We start from the raw sequence: 25,505 nt of genomic DNA on the forward strand, positions 1-25,505 counted from the left end.
AAGATATGGTCTCTAAGAATCTCTCAATCTTCCAGTGGGACTTTATGCTCAACCTTTCTAGAGATTCCTAGAGATATGTTTTCCCAGGTAAAATATAACATTTTTTTTATTTGTGGTTTTCCCCACTTAATGTGGTTTCAGTGCCCTGTACTTATAGGGCACACATTTTGGATTATCTCAGTGCAGAATGCCAGGGCTGTGTACAGCCAATGGCCCTGCCTTAATGCCTCAGCTGTTTGGCAGCCCCAAGTCATCTGCTTTTCATAGCCCTCTCCTTCGTGCCCCATGAAATGCACACCAGTCGCGAAACGATGCCAACCTAGTATCTTAAAATAGAGCTCCATTTTTTCATGTTCCCTTCCCCTATCTATCTGTCTGTCTGCAATACTCAAGAGCTTTCCCATCTTGGCTCCTTCGCTTCCTTTTGTGCCCCCTTCCTGCTCTTTGCCTTTCTACCATGAAGATCAAAATAGCTGCCTTTTTAGCAGGGATTCTTGGAGTCCTCGGCGTCCTCCTTTTCCTTGTAGCCTTTGGGACTGACTACTGGCTCCTCGCCACAGAGACGTGTGGAGGATTTGAACCTGAGAACAGTACTCTTCATGCCAAGGAGGTAAAAAAACAAACTACAAACACCCCAAGAAATAGTTTTCAGATAGCCTTTTGTAGTCTTAGGAAATTCCCATCCACTGGGAATGAGAGTGTCAGAACTTGCAACTTGGAAAAGGAAGCAATTGTGCATGCTTCTGTGTTACCCAGTTTCAATACGTTCTTAAACATTCAGAGGCTATCTTCTAAAATCACTTGCAGATTTGATTGCTTGATTAGATCAACCAAAAGAAACTCAGATGATTAATCAACTTATATTTCTATAGTTGGGCGATGTTCTTACTCAATGCAAGAGTATGAGCAGGATTTTCCTCCCTTGTGCATGGCTTTGAATGTTTCAGTTCTGGCAAATGACTAAGGAAATGTATTGTCGAAGGCTTTCATGGCCGGAATCACTGGGTCGTTGTAGGTTTTTCGGGCTGTATGGCCATGTTCTAGAGGCATTCTCTCCTGACGTTTTGCCTGCATCTATGGCAAGCATCCTCAGAGGTAGTGAGGTCTGTTGGAACTAGGAAAATGGGTTTATATATCTGTGGAATGACCAGGGTGGGACAAAGGACCCCTCAAGAAAATTTGCAGGATTTTTTGGAGACAGTGCTGATGGAATCGTTCCAGGAGTTGCATGGGATGTCTGTAGATTGTCCAAGTCTCGCAGACGCATAGCAGGGTTGGGAGGACAATAGCTTTATAAACAAGCACTTTGCTATCCCTACAGATGTCCCAGTCCTCAGACACTCTGTGCTACAGTAACCTACAATCAAAGCACATTCTGAGCCTCACCAACGATAGAATTGGGGCAAATTTCCAACACAGAACCCCCATGACCAACAGAAAATACTGTATTTTCTGATGATCTTTGGCAACCCCTCCGACACCCCCTCTTGACCCCTCTTGACCCCCTAGGGGTCCAAACCCCCAGGTAGTTTTCATCTACAAGGAAATAAGTTCCATTGTATACACTAGGCTTGACTTCCAAAAGTTAACCCTTCTCATAATTGGACTTGTAATGGGCAAATGTTAGGCCTGCATCTCAAATCAAGGCAAATTTCAAAGGATATGTCATATGGCTCCAGTGTCATTCAGTGTGTTTTTGTCACCTTTTTGACTTTTTTTTGAGAAAGGGAAACTTGCAAAACATGCTTCTGCCCAATATCCTTTAGTTTAGGAATGAGTTTATTAGCTCTTATGGGGACATTGGCAATGCATTGTCAACAAAGAGTGAACAGATCTCCAAAAATGGGAAGTGAAGAGGATAAAGGACAAAATAAATTTGGAAGTATAGAAGTAAATATATCTGATTATAGAGAGAATGAACTATTAGCTTACCTACTCAGTCTGCCATCCAGTTGTTGCTTTGCCTCTTCTCTCTTCTTTTCAAAACTCCTTTTCTCACTTCTCCATGATGGCACTTCAAGCAGCTCTGAAACTTGCTCAAAGGGAATGCAACTTTTTCCAGAATTGGGCTTCTAGAAGCTCTGAAGACTGCTGGAGGTACAGGTGGGATTTGATGGTAGATTTCAACTCATGTTTCTAAATGATTAACTTTTGTGCTAAACTAGATGAGAGTGAAACAGAATGATTTCCCACAACACATCTATATACCTAGGTGTGTGTTATGTTTTAAAGGTTGGGAGAGAAGCTTGGAAGGAGCAGAATGAGATCCTTACCTTTCACCATGAAGGTTTCTTTTGGCGGTGCTGGTTCTTTGGTGAAGATTACAAAGAGACCATATGGAACTTCTGGTTTAGTGAGTACAAAAAATGTGGCATTGTAGTTTCTTCTTCTAACCAAAATGCTTCTACTCAAAATTTAAAAACATTTGCTATCCTCTCTTTGGAAGTACAGTTGGCCCTCTACATTTGTGATTTTAACATTTGCGAATTTGATTATTCATAGATTTGATTCATATGGTCCCCTTCTACCCTATATCCCAGAATCCGATCCCAGATTATCTATTTTAAACGAGATTATATGAGTCTCCACTGGCAGGTAGCCTGGGATAAGCAGATAACCTGGGATCATATCCTGGAATATAGAGGCAGTGTGGAAGGGGCCATGGTCTGCTTTTAGGTCTTCTGATATGGCTCTACAATCAACTCCTGGTGGAAAGTGACCAAGTGTATTGTTTAATTTGAACCCCCCATCTCTAAAAAGTAATATTCCTCAAAAATATGAATCTCATATCCACAGGGGATATGTTCCAAGTACCCCTGTTGATACCAGAACCCTCCCGCAGAATATTTTTGGGAATGTGTCTGTGAAACCAATGCTATCAAATCAGTCGATAAGGAGTAGAGTTGTGCACGGAATTTGTTTCTCCTGTTTCCTTTATTTCTTTCATTTCTTTGCGAGCACGGAACAGGAAAGTCCCTCCCAGTATGAAAAGCAGCTCAACATGAAAGAGAACAGGAGCAGGTCCTGGCTCCTGGCCTGTTTTTCAGCATCACAGAGTAAGAGCCAGTTGGCTACAGGCAATGGTAGGCACGGGTGCTTTCTTAGCCTGCATGTCACATATATGCACTCTTTTTCCAAGGACAGAGAGTGCATGTGTGGTGTGCAAGAGCGTCTATACATGCCAGTGCCTGCAGCCGAATATTTCTTACTCTAGAGTAAGAGGTGCTTGCCTGAAGGTACTGGCAGGCGCAGATGCTTTCTGGGCCTGCATGCCACACATATGCACTGTCTTTCCAAGGAGAGTGCATGTGTGGTGTGAGGAGCACCCACACCTGCCTGTGCCTGCAACCAAGCGCTTCTTACTCTAGAGTAAGAGGCACTCAGCTGCAGGTACTGGCAGGCACAGGTACTTTCTGGGCCTGCATGACACACATATGCACTCTCTTTCCAAGGAGAGTGCATGTGTGGTGTGCAGGAGCACTCACAACTGCCTGTGCCTGCAACCAAGTGCTTCTTACTCTAGAGTAAGAGGTGCACGGCTGCAGGTACTGGCAGGTGCAGGTGCTTTCTAGGTCTGCATGCCATACATATGCACTCTCTTTCCAAGGAGAGCGCATGTGTGACATGCAAAAGTGCCCATACCTGTCAGTGCCTGCACTCGAGTGCTTCTTACTCTAAAGTAAGAGGCGCTTGGCTGCAGGTGCTGGCAGGCACGGGTGCTTTCTGGGCCTGTGTACCACACATATGCACTCTCTTTCCAAGAAGAGTGCATGTGTGGCGTGCAAGAGTGCCCACACCTGTCAGTGCTTGCAGCCGAGTGCTTCTTACTCTAGAGTAAGAGGCACTCGGCTGAAGGTACAGACAGGCACAGGTGCATTCTGGGGCTGCACACCACGTGCATGCATTCTTTTTCCACTCTCCTTGGAAAGAGTGTGCGCATGTGGTGTGCAGGCCTAGAAAGCGCCCGCACCTGCCAGTACCTACAGCCAAGTGCCTCTTACTCTAGAGCAGAAACAGCAGGTAAGAAGACGCCTCCTTAAAGCACACACCAGGAAGGGGAGCCTGGGTGGGAAGCCCTCCTGCCCCATAATGGGCCTATAGACAATTATTTATTTATTTATTTATTTATTTATTTATTTAGAGGTTTTCTATACCGGCCTTCTCAACCTCGACAAGGGACTCAGGTCGGTTTACAGCATATATAAAGTACAATCATATAAAAGAACAACAGGTACACATCATTACATATTAAAATAGTACAACACAGTACAATAAAAACATCATCATTACATCATTACAGTTTCCTACGCCAAATCGTCAATCCAGTCAAAGTCATAGTCATGCTCGTAGTCACAGTTCATCATAATTCATCACAGGGAAAGGTTCTAGGTTCAGTCCTCGAATGCCACATTCCAGAGCCAGGTTTTTAGTGATTTCCTGAACGTCAGGAGGGAGGGGGCAGATCTAACCTCTAGTGGGAGGGAGTTCCAAAGCCGGGGACCCACCACCGAGAAGGCACTGTCTCTCGTCCCCACCAACCATGATTGTGAGAGTGGTGGGACCGAGAGCAGCCCCCCCCCCCAATGGAAGATCTTAATACCTTGATGGTTAATAGGGGAGAATCTGTTCGGACAGGTAAACTGGACCAGAGCCATTTAGGGCTTTATAGGTCAAAACCAGCACTTTGAATTGTGCCCGGAAGCTGATCGGCAGCCAGTGGAGCTGGCGTAACAGAGGGGTCATATGGTCTCTATACCCCGCCCCTGTTAGCAATCTGGCTGCCGCACGTTGGACTGATTGAAGCTTCCAGGCAGTCTTCAGAGGCAACCCCACGTAGAGAGCGGATCCACATAAAATGGATCTTTTGGCACCAAAGAGTAAAAACAGATATTTGCCTTCCTGATTTTGGGAGGGTCCCAAAAAACAGATCGGGTCCCCACCAAAAGCCATGACATAAAACAGGTCAAGGTTTACCCTGAATGCACAACCCTAATAAGGAGGTACTAATGCTTATATGTCAACTGAGGGTTCACCTATAGCAGTGGTTCTCAACCTGTGGCTCCCCAGGTGTTTCAGCCAACAACTCCCAGAAATTCCAGTCAGTTTACCAACTGTTAAGATTTCTGGGAGTTGAAGGCCAAAACATCTGGGGACCCACAGGTTGAGAACCACTGATCTACAGTGTAGAACTGATGCAGACCCCTTCCCCAGCAAACCTTGCCAAGCACAACATTGAAGTGTAGGCATATCCTGTTGTCGCCTCCTGCCATTTCACAGCTCTTCAGCCTTTCTTGCGGTCCAAAGGACACAATTTCACTGTGCCACTGTACATAAAGAAAAGAGCACCCATAGATTTTGGTATCTAGATGAGTTGACGTGGGTCCTGGAACCAGAATACAATGATACCAAGAACGCATTGTATTCTGATCCCATTATTATTATTGATCATGGGCATAATTCTTAGAGGCACCTTTCACTTTTTTCCCATGGGAGATATTCGGCGTATCTGTGCATAGAATTATAGCCCAAACTCTTCTAATGGCTTCTCTTATCTTGTATTTGCAATACCAGCTCACAAAGTGCAGATATAATTCTGGATTGCAGCACTAATGTAATAACGGAAGCTATCCAGCCCTAATTATTATAATACGTTGTATAACGGGATATTACCTTAAGTCAAATGATCAAATTAAGCATCGCTCAAAACCCATTCCCACAGCACAAGATAGACTTGATAACCAGCAGATCTTTTATTACTTTTGGTGTCGGCATTAATGAGACTGATCACAGCAAATTCATTTTGCTGCTTTTTTAAAAAATTAGATGCAATAATTAATGCAGAAGAAATTTCATTACTCACTTAGTACGGACGAATGTCCATTTATTATAAAGAGCCCCAGTTCCGTGGGAAGTATTTTAAAGTAAAGTGGATAATCATTAATTAATTTGTTTAACATTCATCCTATTACCATTCAACACGATGAGCCTCAGTGGCATTAATATTGATGGTGCACCTTTCCTGTGATGGTCCCTCGACTTTCTAGGAAGTATGTTGTTGGCAACACGAAAGTAATGATATATATACACACATACATATACATACTGCAAGTCGCTTCTGGTGTCAGAGAATCGGTCGTCGGCAGAGACATTGCCCAGGGGATGCCCAGATGTGTTACCAACCCTGAACGGACTCAGATGTCTAGTGGGAAGATCAAAAGACAACCTGGCAAAATGGCACTACCTAAAATAATCCTCCACCTTGTGCGACTGTGGAGCAGAACAAACAACTCTACATCTGTATGCTTGCCCACTATGCCATGCCTCATGTAGAGAGGAATAATTGTTGGAGGCTACAGACAATGCTGTTGCTGTTGCCCGTTTTTGGTCAAAAGATATTTAGCCACCTGTGCTCCGTCTATTTTTATCAGTTTTATACTAATTTGTGCAATGATTTTGATATGAAATTTTAAAAAACTTCCTGTGGGAGGCTTCCCTCATGTCCCTGCATGGGAAACTGGGGATGACAGAAGGGAGCTCATCCCATCTCATGGATTCGAACCACCGACCTTCAGGTCAGAAGTTCAGCTGGCACAAAAGTTTAACCCATTGCACCACTGTGGCTCCTGGTGGTAACCAGTGGAGGTAACCACTGGAGAAAGCATTATCTATCGGGGCACGATACACATTGGAAAACAGGTTAGGGAGATCTGATGCACATCAGAAGAGTCCAGTGCCTTGATATGCATGTTCTCTGTTCACTCGGATGTTTTTGTAATGGCCGTGTTATATGGCTAAGAACCTTATGACACACACCTCAGAAAACACATATTTAGTAGGCGATCCATTGTTTAAGAATGCTGAAATAAGTATTTGAAAAGTTTTTTGTGTGTCAGGAGAGACTTGAGAAACTGCAAGTTGCTTCTGATGTGAGAGAATTGGCCACCTGCAAGGATGTTGCCCAGGGGATACCCAGATGTTAAGATGCTTTACCATCCTTGTGGGAGGCTTCTCTCATGTCTCCGTGTGGGCAGCTAGAGCTGACAGAGGGAGCTCATCCACGCTCTACTCCAACCTGTCGGTCTTCAGTCCTGCTGGCACAAGTGTTTAACCCATTGCGCCATCAGGGTTATAACACATAGATTGCAGTGTAGAACCACCACTAATATAAATTACGCAATATAGGACATTTCTTGGCATATTTTATTCTCTTTAACTGCTCATATGGAGAGGCTTAAGAGAAATTTCCATTTGAGTGGTTTTAGATGCTTCAGAAAGGTACATAATATGTAGTGATGGATGAACTCTCCTGAGCGTCTTTGAAATTCAACTCCTCATTTGCCAGTTCTGTTGGGAAGCATGCAAATCACTCAACTGTTGACTGGGTGTAGATGCTGCTGCACACATATGCAACACTCTGCTATATTCCTTGGGTGTTTTGATTCCCAGCATGAGGCGTCAGGGCAAGAGAAGTACGTGCCTTCATGTTGCCTGTTGACTCATGACGGTCCCATGACTTCCATGGGATTTTCTCAAGCGAGTTGCATATTTGATGACTCATGGATTTGATTCAAATATTCTCTCCAAGGATGTCTCCATCCTCCAGTGGATGTTTATTTATTTACTTACAGTCTTTATATTCCGCCCTTCTCACCCTGAAGGGGAATCAGGGTTGATCACAGTCCACACCTACTGTTCTGGTACAGCTGTACCAGGACCCCCAACTTTATTTGCTTTGTATTAAATGTTTGTTTGCAGTCCTAGGTTTCAGGGACTCTGCAGATAGGTGGCTTCCTTTGGTTGCAGTCATAGGGCAAGTCACCTGTCCATCATCGTTAAGTTTTGGTTCCGCCTTTTGCTCAGGGCAATTGGGAAAGGAAGAGAGCCATTTTTAGTTAGTCTCAGCAAGGAAGGCTAATGTACAGGATGTATGCAAGCTTCCCCTGTACAAAAGCTTCAACCCTTAAGATTTTCTGGGGGAAAACAGTCTTAAGAGCACCCAAAGATTCCCAAAGATTCCCAGGGAAACAGCCCTAAAGCTCTGAGGAATTTCGGAGGGAAAAACAGCTTTGAATATCTAAGAACTCCAGCTGAAGAGACTACAGGCCTTGCTGGTAGGTCCACTCGGTGCTTTGAGATGCAGTTCAACCCGGTAGTGGTGCCCACATCAGTCAGGTTTAGGTTCACAGTCAGCCTGGGAGAAGTTAGAAAGGGATTTTCCTTTAAAGTAAAGTAACAGTTAGTAGCCACCAGTTGCACAAAAGCCTGGAAGCATTTGTTTAACCTTTTGAAGACAAGAGAAGTTTCTGTTTGATTGTTCATTAATAAAAGACTTTGTTATACTTCACAAGCCATCTAAAGGTCATTTGTGGTGGAAAACCTCTGAGAACTTCTCTTTGGGCCCCCTGGCTTCCCACTGGGCAAAGGCTGCACGTCATGTTCTAAAGGAAATTCTTTACAGGCCCAGCGCACAACAGAACACATACACTGCAAACATTCAATGCTGTTTTAGACATACAAGACAGACAGATAGAGGTATTTTGGCATTTTCCAACTTTGGCGCCTAGAGGTTATGCTGGATTCCAGCCACATAGGGTGCTATCATTTCATCCACTATGACTCTGAGTTCTTTTGATTGTCGTATTTCCTCCTTGTTCTTTGATCGCCTGCATTTTTATGGTGTTGTAAAATACCTCCCCGCTTTAAGTGATGCGTAATTTTCCTACTCACAGTTCAGCTGTTTTCAAACTGCTTAGTGGACAGTAAACTAATAATAATAATAATAATAATAATAATAATAATAATATCCCAAATATAGACTCTGAAGATGAAACAATAGATCATATCCTCATCTGCTGCAAGAAGACTGAGCAGACAGACTACAAGCAGAGGTACAACACCGTTGCTCAGATGATTAATTGGAACTTGTGCCACAAAGACCATCTGCTTGCAACAAAGAACTGGTGGGATCACAAGCCTGAAAAGGTTACAGAAAATGAACACGTCAAACTACTTTGGGACTTCTGTATTCAGACTGAGTTTTGGAGTACAACACTCCTGACCTCATGATCGTGTTAAAAAACAGAGTGTGGATAGTCGATGTTGTAATCCCTGGTGACAGCAGGATTGCAGAGAAACAACTGGAAAAGCTGACACGATATGAGGATTTAAAGATTGAACTGCACAGACTCTGGCACAAACCAGTAAAGGTGGGCCCAGTGATGATTGGCACACCGGGTGCAGTGCCTAAAGACCTTGGCTTGCACTTGAACACAATCGGTGCTGACAAGATTACCATCTGCCAGCTGCAAAAGGCCACCATATTGGGATCTGTACACATTATTTGCTGATACATCACACAGTCCTAGACACTTGGGAAGTGTCTGATGTGTGATCCAATACAACACCCAGCAGAGTGATCTTGTTTGTGGTAGACTCATCTTGTTATGTTTCAAATAATAATAATAATAATAATCATCATCATCATCATCATCTTTATTTATACCACACCACCATCTCCCCAAAGGGACTCAGGGTAGCTAACATGAGGCCAAGCCCAAGAATTACAATAGGTAAAGGTAAAGGTTTTCCCTGGACATTAAGTCATGTCCAATTCTGGGGTGTGATACTCATCTCCATTTGTAAGCCGAAGAGCCAGCGTTGTCCATAGACACGTCCAAGGTCATGTGGCCGGTATGACTGCATGGAGTGCCTCTACCTTCCCGTGGGAGTGGTACCTATTGATCTACTCACATTTGCATGTTTTCAAACTGCTAGGTTGGCAAAAAGCTGGGGCTGACAGCAGAACCTCACGCCACTCCCCACATTCAAACCTGCGACATTTCAGTCAACTAGCTCAGCAGCTCAGCAGTTTAAACCACTGCGCCACCGGGGGCTCCAAGAATTATAATACAGCAAAGTAAAATGCAAGAACAAATAATAACAACAAATAAAATGCAAACAATAACAAATATACAACATACAAACATAAAATAAAATGGTGAAAGAATAAAAACACAGTGGGCAGGCCAACTGGGTGAAATAAGTAGATGGAGTAATGTGTAATGTGCAGATGGTCTTTGTGGCACAAGTCCCAATTAATCGTTGTTCGCCCTTCTGAGTTCTGCGGGGAGAACTCAGAAGGGCGAACAATGTGGTTGACCTTCATTAAGGGACGAGAGAAAGTGCATCAATTGGACAAATCTGTACTGAATTAGGTTTAACAGTCGGGTGCTCAATCCAACTTGGGCTTTGAACTTGCTACCTTCTGGTCAGCAGTGATCTAATGTTGCTGGTGATTAACCAGCTGTACTACAGCCCGGCCCTATTGACCACAGAGTCAACAGGACACAGTGTACAGTTGGACCTAGAGGTTTCTGGAGATGCATCCTCTCAGGTTAATGTGCTTTTACAAGGGTCCTGCTCCCCTAATCCCAGAGAATGTGGAGGGCTGACTGTACCGTCCACTGAAACATAGCCTACAGCAGCTGCCATTCTCATGTTGTCCCTCTTCCAATTATTTATCAGGTCTAACCCTTCTTAGCTTCTAAGACCAAGCAAGGATCTGTTGCCAGAAGCACCTGGAAATTAAATTGCCCTCAAAGAGGAAAACACAATGGACACAGAGGGCTAGAAGAAAGCTTACTTAAGCACTTCAGTCACATAGGTTTCCCAGCAATCAATGAGAGTTTCATCAAGAGTAAGGGATAAAGAACTTTGTAGTTCTTCAAAGCTTTGTAGTTTCCCCTCTTTTCACAACAAAGTGAGTTTCAGAAAGAGTTTAGCTTTCAAGAAGTTCTGTGCATGCCCTTTACAAAGCCAGTGGCTTTTGGCTTCGCATCTGCCGACGGTGCATGCACAGAATCTCACCTGACAGGCCAAGATGCCTTGGAAGAAGAGCATTTATCTGCTCATCCAGCCATGTGTTAATAGTGGGGCAAAGTTGCATCCTGAAGCAGGCAGTTGCACCTTTGGATGAACTCACATAGGATAAGAAACAACACAAAGTGAACTACTCTCTCTTCTTTTTCCCCCAGCTAGCCAAGCACATCCTAAACACTGCATGCATGGCTACTTATTTCCTATGCCAATTGCTCTTGGACCGTATCCGCATCCGTCCTATGATGCAACTGCAGGTAAGTTCTGTTCACATGAAAAATATTACTGCATATTCTTAACCGGGGACATTCCATTGTGTTTGAGTGGGTGGAAGAAATGGAATAGTAGCAGATTATTTGACCTAGATCATATTGTTCTCCCAGTATTGCACACAAAGTGGTTTATAATAAAAATAGAAACAAATGAGGCATGTGGACAATTTCATCAGAAAGGAAGAAACCATGAAAATGAACAAAATCTGGCTGCCAGTACTAAAAAACTCTAAAATTATAACAGTAAATAAAAAAACTCAAACACAGGGGAACTCCAGACAAGAAACAATCAGGAACACCGAATCACCTCTCAACAAAGCAATTTCCCAAGCAGTAACAAGCCACACCTAAAAACTGTCGGGCCATTAAAAATGCTAATCAAGGGGGCAATTGAAAGATTCACACATTGCTCCAACAGACAAGAGTTCTTTCTCCCACCCTGGACCTTCCACAGATATATAAACCCAATTTTCCTAGGTTCTTGTGGGTTTTTTCGGGCTATAGGGCCATGTTCTAGAGGCATTTCTCCTGACGTTTCACCTGCATCTATGGCAAGCATCCTCAGAGGTAGTGAGGTGAAGATGCTTGCCATAGATGCAGGCGAAACGTCAGGAGAAATGCCTCTAGAACATGGCCCTATAGCCCAAAAAACCCCACAAGAACCTAGTGATTCCAGCCATGAAAGCCTTCGACAACCAATTTTCCTAGTTTCCAACAAACCTCACAACCTCTGAGGATGCTTGCCACAGATGCAGGCAAAATGTCAGGAGAGAATGCTTCTAGAACTTGGCCATACAGTCCGAAAACCTACAACTCAAAGGAGCTAGTACAATACATGGTGCAAAAGTTTTAACAAATAGGCATCCTCAGAGCATAGTCATTGTACTTCCCTCTAAAAAGGCCACTATCCAAAAATCTATTTTTTAGCCATGTAGTATCCCAATTAAAAGGTTGGCATTGTAGAAATGCATTCTCTCAATTGTTTGGCACATCAAGAACCCCCCCCCCCTAAATGTGGGGTCATCCAGATGAAAACACTGTCTGGGAGTGAAAAGGCGTCTGGGGTCTCAAAACCACAAACAGACGCCATGAGCAAAGTGAAGGAGTAAACATTTATAAATTTCTATTTAGAAATTACAAACTATACCTTCATATATCACTAAGCCAATTATGTTTCTTGGCACATGTGCATTTGGCAGGCCATAGAGGCACATCCCATAATGATCCTATACAGTAGAGCCTCGCTTATACAACATAAACAGGCTGGCAGGACACTGGATAAGCGAAAATGTTGGATAATAAGGAGGAAAAGCTTATTAAACATCAAATTACATTATGATTTTACAAATTAGGCACCAAAACATAATGTTTTACAACAAATTGACAGAAAAAGCAGTTCAGTACATGATAACATTATGTAATACAGACAAGTGTTTTCTTTCTGTCTCCCACCCTGGACTGCGTTGGATAATACAGAACATTGGATAAGCAAATGTTGGATAAGCGAGACTCTGCTGTAGTTAATTATTTCTACTTCATTGGTGTGGAAATTTATTTCTTCATTTATTTTGTTTTTATCCTGCATTTCTCTTGATATTGGGACTCAAGACAGCTAACAATAAATATGGAATCAGAGAACTGGAAGAGACCACAAAAGCTGGAAGAGGTTGAATCTTGCCCTTCCCAGTTGTTGTGGTTGAGTGCCTTTCAGAGTTATGGCAACCCTATGGTGAACCTATCATAGCGTTTTCTTGGCAGCTTTGTTCAGAGGGTGTTTGCCTTTGCCTTCTTCAGTGAGAATGTGACTTGTCCAAGATCACAATTGCACTTCCATGATTGAGTCTTCAAATCTGGTCTCGAGTTCAGTGCTCAAAACACAACACCATGTTGTCCCCATCCTAGTAGAACTGGGAAAATGTAAACTGTTATGCGCGGGTGGATCTTCTCATTCAGTAGTTAGCCATCTCTGGTGTTGCTTCACCAAGTGTCCCAGTTTTCACTTGTGAAATGTTGACAAGTAGGCCATATGGATTTTCTCCCTTTCCCTCTTTGCAGGGATTTCAGTGAAACCTGAACCTAGATCAGGGTTCCCAAAGCTAAGGTCCACAGTCTAAGGCCCTCCAAGGTCATTTACCCAGCTACTGTCCTAAATTTTAGACCTACAACCTTATCAGGTTTGAGTCCCTCTACAGAGGTAGAGAAGATTGGGATATAAAACTTTTAAATAAACAATAAGTAAATAAATTTGGTGGCATATGCCAGTTCCTCTTCATTTTTGTCACGGAGTCCACTGGCTCCCATCCCATTACGTACATCTGCTTCTGATGGGGCTCCATGGCAAAAGGAACTAATGTACACAGCCATGATAGCAACACAGAAGGCTTCCCATGTTGCATTAAGATCCATAGGGTGAAACCAGGTGGGAGAGACGCTTCCCCCATGGGACATAACAGCAACGGGTTCTCCAAATCTCCCATGGATTCACCACTCTACGTGGCAATTCTGGTAGCAAATGTGATGAGGTCCTAAGGGTATGAAACAACTTGAAGGCACACAACAGCAACAGTCCTAATTAACTTGACTATCTCGTCGGCCAAAAGTGAGCCAACACTTCCTATTGAAATGCTGGTATGATTATGTTGGTTAAAATTGTTCTTCATTTTAAATATTGGGTCATTCTTTCGTGTTTTCTTGTACTACAAATAAGATATTCATAGTGTGTTTAGGAATTTGTTTATGGTTTTTTAAAACTATAATCTCTCCCTCTCCCCCCCCCCCCCCCAACAGTCTGAGGAACCGTGAACCAGCCCTTGGCTTAACAAGTTTGAGGACCCCTGTTAGATGAATTGGGGTTGTCACACATGCTTCAGAAATCAGTTCTACTTATTGTTGGGAATCTCTAAATGTTTTCCTTTCCACTTGTGCATGCAGTGTACCGGGGCTTCTGGACCGCGCTCATTGTGCTGGGAGTCACGGCGAGCCTCGTAGGAGGGTTTCTTCTGGTGTGCGGCGTGCCCTTTGTCAACGCAAGATTCTACAAAGTGGGCGGCGGATTCCTCCTCACAGCTGGTGAGATGCCAATTCACAATAAGTAGTTGTGTTGCTGCACAGCGATGCAACTATGTTGACTATGTTCTAATATTACTTGGCTACCATGTTTTGGTTTTCATCTGGAAAGTGCTGGCAAGTGTGGTGTATGTATGCATTTGTCATTTCTTGGACTTGGAGTTCTCATACTCAAACCAAATGAGTAATCTGTAATTTGCAAGATATCAAAACTTCAATCTAGCTGTTCTGTCGCCACTGGGCCTGTATTTAGTTGACTTTTAAAAATAGGATATGTAACCTTTGCCCAGTGGGAAGCCAGGGGCCTAAGGAGAAGTTCTCAGAGGTTTCCACTAGAAAAGAATCTTCAGATGGCTAGAGAAGTACAACAAAGTCTTTTATTGATGAAATCAAACAGGAACTTCAAGGCTTTCTTGATAAAGTATTGGTTCTCTCAATCTTGTCCACAGGGGACAGGCACTATCTTCAGTAAGGTTTTCTTTAAAGGAAAATTCCCCTTTTTAACTTCTCCCAGGCTGACTGAAATCCAACCCTCAATGATGTGTGCTCCGCTACCGGGCCGAACTGCTTCTCGGATGCCAAGTGGACCTACCAGCAAGACAGTGGATATTCTCCAGCTGGAGTTCTTTAGTCTTTAAGGCTGTTTTCCTGGAAATTCCCAAAGCTGTGAGAATGCTTCCCTGGAGTTCTTAGGAGACTCTTAAAGCTGTTCTCCTCTGGATTTCTCTTCTATTTCTGTTGGAATTTCTGTAACCCTGGAAATTCCTAAAGCTTGAAGCTTTTGTACAGGGGAAGTTACGCACAAAAGTTAACCTGGCTGAGACTAACTAACAAAATGGTTCACTTCCCTTCCAAAGCCCAAAAAGGGGGTGGGACCAGGGAACCTAATGATAATTGACAAGCAATTGACCCAATGACTGCAAGGTAAGGAAAGCCATCTAACTGCAAAGGCATAGAACTCTAAAATACATGCAGTAATCAACAAATAGCAAGATAAGCTGGAGCTCCTGGTGTGGCTGTACCAGAACACTAGCAATATATTTACATGAGAGTAAGAGGTTCTGAAAATAATTTGAGATCATTTACAATTTAATTAGGAAGAGCTGCTTCCATTATTGCAGATAATGTGGATTTTCCTGTTGTGATAATTTGGATTATATGGCAGTGTGAAAGGGACCCCAAATAATCTAGTTGAAAGCAGATAATCTGGGATCAGATCCTGCCCCAATCTCATCTAATTGTAGGGAGCCACGGGGGTGCAATGGGTTAAACCCTTGTGCCAGCTGAACTGCTGACCTGAAGACCTGAAGGTGGGTGGCTCGAATTCATGAGATGGGGTGAGCTCCTGTCTGGCAGCTCCAGCTTCCCATGCGGGGACATGAGAGATGGTAACACATCCTGGCGTCCCCTGGGCAATGTCCTTCCAGATGGTCAATTCTCTCACATCAGAAGCAACTCCAATTTATCTCTGACATGATTTAAAAAACTATAACTCTGAATTTTCTATCCTTTTCTTTGCTCATTTACTGAATTACACTTTTTTACAGAATTCAGTGAATGTTACGATCATCTCATTGCATTCTGCAGTTTCTGTATTGCCCAACTATATTGCCCATGTGTGTCATTACAACCCAAGAAATTATATATGATTTTGCCCAATTAGGGCCCACCATGAGCTATTGAGACTTTTCAGAGCTATTGTGACTTTAATTAGTAGTTTCCTTTTTATCGCTTTTGCTTCTCTTACCCCCCCCCCCCCAATTCAGTGTTGTTGTATTATTGATGAACAGCAAAAGGCTGATGAAATGTTTCTCCAATTCCTCTTCTTTCTCCTTTGACATTTTTTACTTAGCTAAGAAGCTTATCGTGATTTAGACGCTTTATGGCACAACGACATTATCTTCTGCCTTTGGACAAAAGCAGTGTAGAAATGGTTTTTCAATATTTCTCACTGTATTTCTAAGTCAGGGAAATTAGGGGAATGGGGCAGAGATTTCACTGAATTTCTCCGTGTAGGAATCTTACCAATAAGAGTACCACTATTTATTGCATTTTGCCGTTCTTCCGGACTCTGCTGGCAGCCGTTTTGTGCACCATTTTCTCTTCTGCAATGCTTTAGACAAATGGGGAGAAAATGACATGCCTCCCTTAAAATACTATGAGAAAAATCCACAAATTGGTCTTTTCCCCCCAATTCTTTGCGGGGAGGAAGAGAGTAAAAAAAGAGAAAATACTGAGTAATTTTCTGGGATGAACGTCTTCTTGGCTCAGCTCTACTTTCAGATCATTCTCTGGACATCAATTCGCATGAGCTGAGATTCCGAGCAACTCGATCTAAGTGTTTCCAAGGCCTAATTATGAGAATTTAGCTCAGCGGTGCGTCTGACGTAATTGTGCTGTGATATATTTTGATTGTCTTTCACAGTTTGCAGAGAAAATGAGCTGTGATTCAGAGTGCTTTAGAACTCGGGGAATAAGGATATATTAGAAATTGGTTTTGAGTATTGTTTTGTTAAAGAAACCCACAATTCCATGCCTCCCAAGATGACAGGAGATGAGACACGATTTTGGATCGTAAATCCAAATATAGGGTGCATCCAGACTGAAGTAAGGCCTTCAACAAGGTCCCCCATGATCTTCTGGCAAACAAACTAGTTCAATGTGACCTAGGCAAAACTACGGTGAGGTGGATCTGTAATTAGTTAAGTGAACAAACCCAAAGGGTGATTCTCCCCAATGCTTCCTCTTCATCCTGGAGAGAAGTGACGAGTGGAGTGCCATCAGCAGGGCTTCGTACTGGGCCTGGTTCTGTTCAGCATTTTTATTAATGACTTACAGAAAGGGTTAGAAGGCATTAACGTCATGTTTGCAGATGGGACCAAATTGGGAGGGAGAGCCAATATTCCAGAAGATAGGAGCAGAATTCATAGAATCATAGAATCAAATCATAGAATCAAAGAGTTGGAAGAGACCTCATGGGCCATCCAGTCCAACCCCCTGCCAAGAAGCAGGAATATTGCATTCAAATCACCCCTGACAGATGGCCATCCAGCCTCTGTTTAAAAGCTTCCAAAGAAGGACCCTCCACTCCATGGCAGAGAGTTCCACTGCTGAACGGCTCTCACAGTCAGGAAGTTCTTCCTCATGTTCAGATGGAATCTCCTCTCCTGTAGTTTGAAGCCATTGTTCCGAGTCCTAGTCTCCAGGGAAGCAGAAAACAAGCTTGCTCCCTCCTCCCTGTGGCTTCCTCTCACATATTTACACATGGCTATCATATCCCCTCTCAGCCTTCTCTTCTTCAGGCTAAACATGCCCAGCTCCTTAAGCCGCTCCTCATAGGGCTTGTTCTCCAGACCCTTGATCATTTGAGTCGCCCTCCTCTGGACACATTCCAGCTTGTCAATATCTCTCTTGAATGGTGGTGCCCAGAATTGGACACAATATTCCAGGTGTGGTCTAACCAGAGCAGAATAGAGGGGTAGCATTACTACGCTCCGGCGGGAAAGTAACGGCGCTCCATGCAGTCATGCCGGCCACATGACCTTGGAGGTGTCTACGGACAACGCTGGCTCTTCGGCTTAGAAATGGAGATGAGCACCACACCCCAGAGTCGGACATGACTGGACTTAATGTCAGGGGACTACCTTTACCTTTATTACTTCCTTAGATCTAGACACTATGCTCCTATTGATTCAAAACAATCTTAACAGATTAGAGAGATGATAGCCCAAAACTAACAAAATAAAGTTCAACATGGAGAAATGCAAGAGACTCCACTTAGTCAGAAAACAAAAAATTCAAAGATACAGAATGGGGGATGCCTGGCTTGACAACAGTACTGAAAGCGATCACAGGTTTAGGGTGATTATTCCAACTCCAGGATTCTATAATTCTATGAATGAAAAGTTCAAGATTTTCCTCCATTCTTTCCAATTTTGTACTGGGTTTAAATAAACTGATTGATACCAAGATCTGGTAAAAAAATATTCTGAGAGAAAAAAAAGTGTATGGACCTCCAAAATAAAATTCTCTGACTGGTGGTTCATTCCAGAACATTGGAAATGACAGCAAATTCCTGCATTTGGTAGACCTTTCTTTACGTGATAACAAGGACTTGGCTTCCTGTTCTTAATGGTGTTAACGCTGCCTTTTAACGGGAAAACAGAGAGAGTTAACACACAATTTATATTCACACTTGTTCTCTGAATGTTAAGCATTCCCTACTACAACCGTTACAAGCAGCTCGTACATCATATGTATTTGCACTTAGGAAACGCCAAGACGGATCTCGGTGTCTCATTATATTTTATTAGCATCTTGAAGTTTCTGCAAGGCAAGAAGGTGAGAGGAAAGGGGATGGCGCGATCCCTTTCCACTCTAATTAGCAAATTACAGACAAGCTCCGTAACTTCTAAAGAGAGCCTAGAGTTCATCCACTTGTCTCTACAAGGAGCCAATGATGTTGTGTGAGGCTATAATGTGAGAAAGGAAGGGCCAATCGGTCCTGGAGATCAGTCGTCTTTGAACCAGTATTTAGTGAACAGTGCACTCAGAGCTAAGGTGCCACCTTCCTTTGCGTGAGAAATTGGAAGTCAAGAGAGCTTTGCTATCAGCTTCATGAGAATATGAAGGCAAAAAGTATCATCACCCAGTTCAATTTTCAGGAAATTAGCCTCTCCCCAGAAACAACATTGAGACTGAAATGCAGAGGAAGTTTTGACCCTTAATGAATGGAAGCAGAAGAAAAATGGAAGCAAGCTGTAAGCGTTCTTTGCTCCAACTGTGTTGCTATGGGTTTAGTCTTCTTGTGAAAGAATATACCAAGATGAACAGGGGTTGAAGATACCATACATCTTTATTGTTCGGAGTACTAGAATCTCGTACTACTGTCCATATATTTTGTTGTTGTTCATTCATTCAGTCGCTTCTGACTCTTCATGACCTCATGGACCAACCCACGCTAGAGCTCCCTGTTGGCCGTCACTACCCCCAGCTCATATATACCTTATATATATTTGCCCCCAGTGGCTTACGTACTTACTTACTTAGGCGATCCCTCGTTTTCCGAGGAGGGTTGTCTTCCACTATTCTTGTGGGTCCGTATGTGGCTGTGGAGCCCTATTCTTGACCTGCATCTTCTTCCGCAGTGAGAGCATTGGTTTCTAGGTGGAAGGCGGTCTTGGTCAGGGTTGGTTTGATGTGCCTTCCTCTTGGCACACTTCTCCCTTTTGCCCTCCATTCGTGCCTCTTCAAATTCTGCAGCACTGCTGGTCACAGCTGACCTCCAGCTAGAGCAGTCAAGGGCCAGGGCTTCCCAGTTCTCAGTGTCTATGCCAGAGTTTTTAAGGTTGGCTTTGAGCCCATCTTTAAATCGCTTTTCCTGCCCACCAACATTCCATTTTCTGTTCTTGAGTTCGGAGTATAGCAACTGTTTTGGGAGACAGTGGTCGGTCCAGCGGAGTTGATGGCAGAGGATCATCAATGTTGGTGGTCTTAGCTTCTTCCAACATGCTGATGTTTGTCCGCCTGTCTTCCCAAGAGATTTGCAGGATTTTCCGGAGGCAGCGCTGATGGAATCGTTCATCTATGGACCAAGAAACCATGGCATACAGCCCCCAGTGGCACAGTGGGTTAAACCACTGAGCTGCTGAGCTTGTTGACCGAAAGGTTGCAGGTTCGAATCCAAGGAGTGGCATGAGCTTCCGCTGTCAGCATCAGCTTCTGCCAACCTAGTAGTTTGAAAGCATAGGTACCGCTCTGGCAGGAAGGTAATGGCGCTCCATGCAGTCATGCTGGCCACATGACCGCAGAGGTGTCTATGGATAATGCTGGCTCTTTGGCACTACACCCCACAACAAGGGTCCTCAAACTAAGGCCCAGGGGCCAGAAACGACCCTCCAAGATCATTTACCCGGCCCTTGCTCAGGGTCAATCTAAGTCTGAAACGACTTGAAAGCATACAACAACAACAACAACAACAATCCTATCTCATTAGCCAAAAGCAGGCCCACACTTCCCATTGAAATACTAATAAGTTATATTTGTTAAAATTGTTCTCCATTTTAATTATTGTATTGTTTTTAGGTGGGTTTTTTGCACTACAAATAAGATATGTACAGTGTGCATAGGAATTCATTCATGCTTTTTTTCAAATTATAATCCGGCCCTCCAACAGTTTGAGGGGCTGTGACCTGATCCTCTGTTTAAAAAGTTTGAGGACCCCTGCCCCATAACATCTGAAGATGCTTGCCATAGATGCAGGTGAAATGTCAGGAGAGAATGGCTCTAGAACATGGCCGTACAAAGACGTACAACAACGCAGTGATTCTGCATGAAAGCCTTAGACAATAAACTGAACTTCTTTTTTCATGCTTTCTTGTGTTGGGATTACATCTATTCTTTCCTTCTCTTTCAAACAGGAGGTCTATTTGCCCTGCTTATATTCATGTTTGTGATGTGGAAGGAATTTGCAGCTGATCTCCCTAAATATATACTTCTGGAAAGACATGAAAGATGCTTGGACGGCATTCCAGTCAATGTTTATTATGGGTGGTCCTTCATGTTCGCTGCTGCTGGAGTTCCCTTGGTGTTGCTTTCTGGACTTCTGTTTTACCTCGTTGGCCACAGCATCCTGAAGGAGTTGGCGTGAAAGAACTGGATCCCAGTAAAACCCTTAAGAGGAAGACACTTTGGTGCCATCTGAAGTGGGATGTTTCGGTAATATGGACACTATGTATAGAACCATTGTTGTGGTTTAGGTGCTATCAAATAATGCTGGAGAGTTACCTTAGTGGAAAATACAACATTAGTTACAGAATTACCGTATTCATAACTGAAAAATAGCCATTTTTCCTAGAAAAGGAGCCTTGACAAATTCAGATAGGGAACCCAGGCTCCTTCCACACAGCTGAATGTAATCCCACATTATCTGCTTTAAACTGGGTTATATGGCTGTGTGGACTCAGATAACCCAGTTCAAAGCAGATATTGTGGGATTTTCTGCCTTGATATACTGGGTTATGGAGCTTCCAGTGCTGCAGCAGGTTAATCCACTGAACTTTTGAACTTGCTGACCAAAAGGTTGGCAATTCAAATCTGGCAGAAGCTGGGGTTAGCTCCCGCTGCTAACCCCAGCTTCTGCCAACCTAGCAATTCAAAAACATGTAAATGTGAGTACATCAGTAGGTACTGCTGTGGCAGGAAGGTAACAGTGCTCCATGCAGCCATGCTGGCCACATGACCTTGGAGGCATCTATGGACAACACCGGTTCTTCAGCTTAGACATGGAGATGAACACCATCCCCTAGACTAGAGTCAGACACAACTAGAGTTCATACTAAAGGGAAACCTTTATCTTTTATTCTGGGTTATATGGCTGTGTGAAAGGGGTCCCAGTTATGGGAAGACACTGGGGATTTATACAGAGGTGGCCCTAGGTAATTTTCAATGGTAAGCAAACAATATTTTGGCGTCCCCCCCCCCCACCCCCAAAACCAATCACTGATATATATTTTCTGTTCGTCGTAGGAGTTCTGTGTGCCATATTTGATTCAATTCCATCATTGGTGGAGTTCAGAATGCTCTTTGATTGTAGGTGAACTATACATCCCAATAACTACAACTCGCATATGTCAAGGCCTATTTTCCCCCAAGAGCGCCCCTGGGCAAAATCAACTGTACTGCGAATGCTTACTTTGCGTAATGGGTTGAGCCACCCCTGGATTTATATCTAAACAATTAGCTTCCTGATAAAGTCATGAGTTGTTTGTGGCAGTCTGTTGGTCTTAAATTTATCTGAAACTTTTCATATCGTTCCAACTTCTCCTTTTCCTGAAAAATCTGTAATTTTTGTGAAGATATTGAGAATAGAGTTCTTTCACAGAACATTTTGCTTGCCTGCAACCTATATTTGCACCTAATAACAACAACAACGACAACAACAACAACAATAATACACTTTCTTTATATCCAGCCTTTCTCCCCTAGGGAAGTCAGAGCAGATTACAGAATGTACATACATAGGCAAACATTCAATGCTTTGGGTTGTAGGTTTTTCAGGCTATGTGGCCATGTTCTAGAAGCATTCTCTCCTGACATTTCACCTGCATCTATGGTAAGCATCCTCAGAGGTTGTGAGGTCTGATCACCATGGCCACCAAGTGCCACCATGGCTCCAACAATCAATGCTCACAACTTTTGTCTCCATATACAATGTGGTGGGGGCGGAATGACTGCTTGGAGTGTCTTATGCCTTTCCTGCCAAAGTGGTACCTATTGATCTGCCCACATTTGCATGTTTTCAAACTGCTAGATTGGCAAGAGCTAGGGCTAACAATGGGAGCTCAGCCCACCCCATGGATTTGATCTGCCAACCTTCAGGTCAGCAGTTCAGCAGCACAAGGTATTGTGCCACCATGGCGCCAGCAATCAATGCTCACAACTTTTGGTTCCATGTTTATATTACAGCGAGGTGGGGGCAGATGTGTTGTTGACTTCAGTGGGACATCAATGGTATCTCAAGATACAGCCTGTGTGAAAAAAACTGGTTATGTTTTCAATATTTATATGAAACATAAGTTATAAATATGCAGCATTAAATCCCAGTTGACCTCGCTTCTTGTTGGATGCAATGCGGACTGGTTGAAATGATGTATACTATTAGTTTTGTTTGTAAATGTTAATTAAAGGCTGTTTTTATATTAAAAAAATTACTGCAACTACTAGCATAATAAGGCAAATGCTAACATGTCTTTTAAATATTTTACGCAGAATGTTATATTGGGAGGACAGAAGAGAGGAGATCCTATTGATGACTAATTTCTCGAAAGTAATTAAGATGGTGATACAACAAACCCCACAACTATCCAGTACCCATCTCTATTCTGGAACTGTAGGAACATATGATTAACACACATTTTAATGGTGAAATTGCTTACATTAAACTTCAATGTGATTTTTTAAAAAACTCACTTCTTGCTCTGCACTTTGCAGTAAAAATGTTCTTCTGCTACATGTGTGCTGTCACGCGCTGGGCCTGTGAAAGAGTCTGTAGACAGGACGTGTTTTCTGAATGCCCAACGGGATGCTGGGGGTGCCTCGGCTGAGAGGCCTTTCGGATTTCCCCACACAAAGTTCTTTTAGAAAGTTCGACAAAGTTTTTATTGTTGCTTAAATCTTCAATAAATCAAACAAATACTTCAAGACTTTGAATCAACTGGTGGCTTGCTTAAATCTTGTCCACAAGGGACAGGCAACTGTCTTCATAAACTGTTTCTTCCTTCTACAAGGGAAATCCTTGACCCCTCCCTGGGCAAACTGCTTTTTAGGCTTTGCTGGCGTAGGACCCCTACTCCGGTTCAAATTTGCTTTATCGCTAGCCCGAGTGGTCCTTACCAGGCAAAGTCTCTGTGTAGATTTTCCAAGATGAAAGAAGGCTTTCAATTCTCAGTGTAGGCTGGCTGTAGAGTTGTGAAACTAAATTTCTCAACAAAGGCTATGCTGTAGTTCTCTGTAGAACTGTGGGACTGGATCTCCCCAGCAAAGCTATAAAAGACAAAGCTTTCTACAGGTGGAACTGATTCACGTCCTGTACGAAAGGCTTCTTTCTCTGTGTGAACTGAACTAGAGATCCCCCTTTCCCTTCCTTAACCCAGAAAAAGGGGCGGAACTAAAGAACATAATGATAATTGATGGGTCATTGGCCCTATGATTGCAAACCAAGGGAAATTATTGCAAAATGCATGGAACTTTGGAATACATGCAAACACTCAATAGAAAGGAAAAGAAGTTGGAGCTCCTGGTACAGCACAACATGTGTCCACCTGGACTGGGATGGTCGTGGTGCTGGAGATGATGGATTCAGTGGCAACTAAATCCAATTAAAGAAAGGTTTAGTGCTGCTTTTTTGGGGTATGTGTTTTACATTAATAAAGTTGATCCTATTTGTTGTTATTGTTTATTCGTTCAGTCGCTTCTGATTTTCGTGACCTCGTGGACCAGCCCATGCCAGAGCTCCCTGTTGGCCGTCACCACCCCCAGCTCCTCCTTTAAGGTCAAGCCAGTCCCTTTCAAGGATAACATCCATCCATCTTGCTCTTGGTCAGCCCCTCTTCTTTTTTCCTTCCATTTCCCCAAGCATCATTGTCTTAGAAGCTTTCCTGTCTTCTCATGATGTGGCCAAAGTGCTTCATCTTTGTCTCTAGTATCCTTCCCTCCAATGAGCAGTCAGGCTTTATTTCCTGAAGTATGGACTGATTTTATCTTCTTGCGGTCCAAGGCATTCTCAGAATTTTCCTCCATCACTACAGTTCCAAAGCATCTCTCTTCCTTTGCTCAGCCTTCCTTATGGTCCAGCTCTCACATCCATAGATTACTATGCGGAATACCATTGCTTCAACAATGCAGATCTTCATTGCCAGTGTGATGTCTCTACTCTTCACTATTTTATCGAGATTGGTCATTGCTCTCCTCCCAAGAAGGAAATGTTTTCTGATTTCCTGGATGCAGATCCTATCTATTATCTTGTTCATAATAAAGAACACCAGGGCCACCACCTAGATGATCCAGGCATGATCGGTTGTGAGGTTGGTAGATCAAGGCCCATCTCAAGGCCAGCCGACTTCTCAGTCTCCATGTCTGGTGAAGTCACATCCTCTGAGGTCAGAATGATCCATGCAATAACACTGAGGGGGTGTCAGTCACACTATCATCTCCTCACAGATCTTATGGCTGGATCCTTCATTCTCACTTCACAACAAGCAACTTCCATACTTTAGCTAAGTCATTAACCAGAATGGAAGCTGTAGTCAAGAAATCAGAAGAAGGACTTGGAAGGGCAGCTATGCCATCGTATTCCTCATCTCTAGGCATGATTATGAAAGCCTGAACAGTGAAGAATGCTGATAAGAAGAACAGCAACTCATTGGAGAGATGATGCTGGAGAGGAATTCTGTGGATGTATTGTCAAATACTTCCATGTCTGGAATCACTGGGTTGTTGTGTGTTTTCCAGGCTGTATGACCATGTTCCAGAAGCATTCTCTCCTGGCATTCTCTCCATCCTCAGAGACCTCACAACCTCTAAGGATACCTGCCATTGATGTGGGCAAAATGTCAGGAGAGAATGCTTCTGGCCATGAAATCCTTCAACAACATATACTATTGTTGGGTTGCTTTGAGTTTTCCGGGTGGTATGGCCATGTTCCAGAAGCATTCTCTCCTGATGTTTTGCCTGCATCTATGGCAGGCATCCTCAAAGACCTCACAACCTCTAAGGCAGTGGTTCTCAACCTGT

The 25,505-nt window shown here is 43.3% G+C and overlaps 1 protein-coding gene across 1 annotated transcript; it reads left to right on the top strand.

Moving 5' to 3' along the window:
• The first annotated feature begins 335 nt into the window (after positions 1-335).
• LOC132763156 (transmembrane protein 182-like) lies at positions 336-21,515 on the top strand. The gene is made up of 5 exons (XM_060756545.2): positions 336-610; positions 2,233-2,353; positions 11,034-11,132; positions 14,079-14,216; positions 20,633-21,515. Exons 1-5 carry the CDS (start codon positions 458-460, stop codon positions 20,860-20,862), a joined length of 741 nt encoding a protein of 246 aa, XP_060612528.2. The 5' UTR covers positions 336-457; the 3' UTR covers positions 20,863-21,515.
• The last annotated feature ends 3,990 nt before the right edge of the window (positions 21,516-25,505 follow it).

Source organism: Anolis sagrei, chromosome 10 (genome assembly GCF_037176765.1).
Source record: "Anolis sagrei isolate rAnoSag1 chromosome 10, rAnoSag1.mat, whole genome shotgun sequence".
Taxonomy (NCBI): Eukaryota; Metazoa; Chordata; class Lepidosauria; order Squamata; family Dactyloidae; genus Anolis; species Anolis sagrei.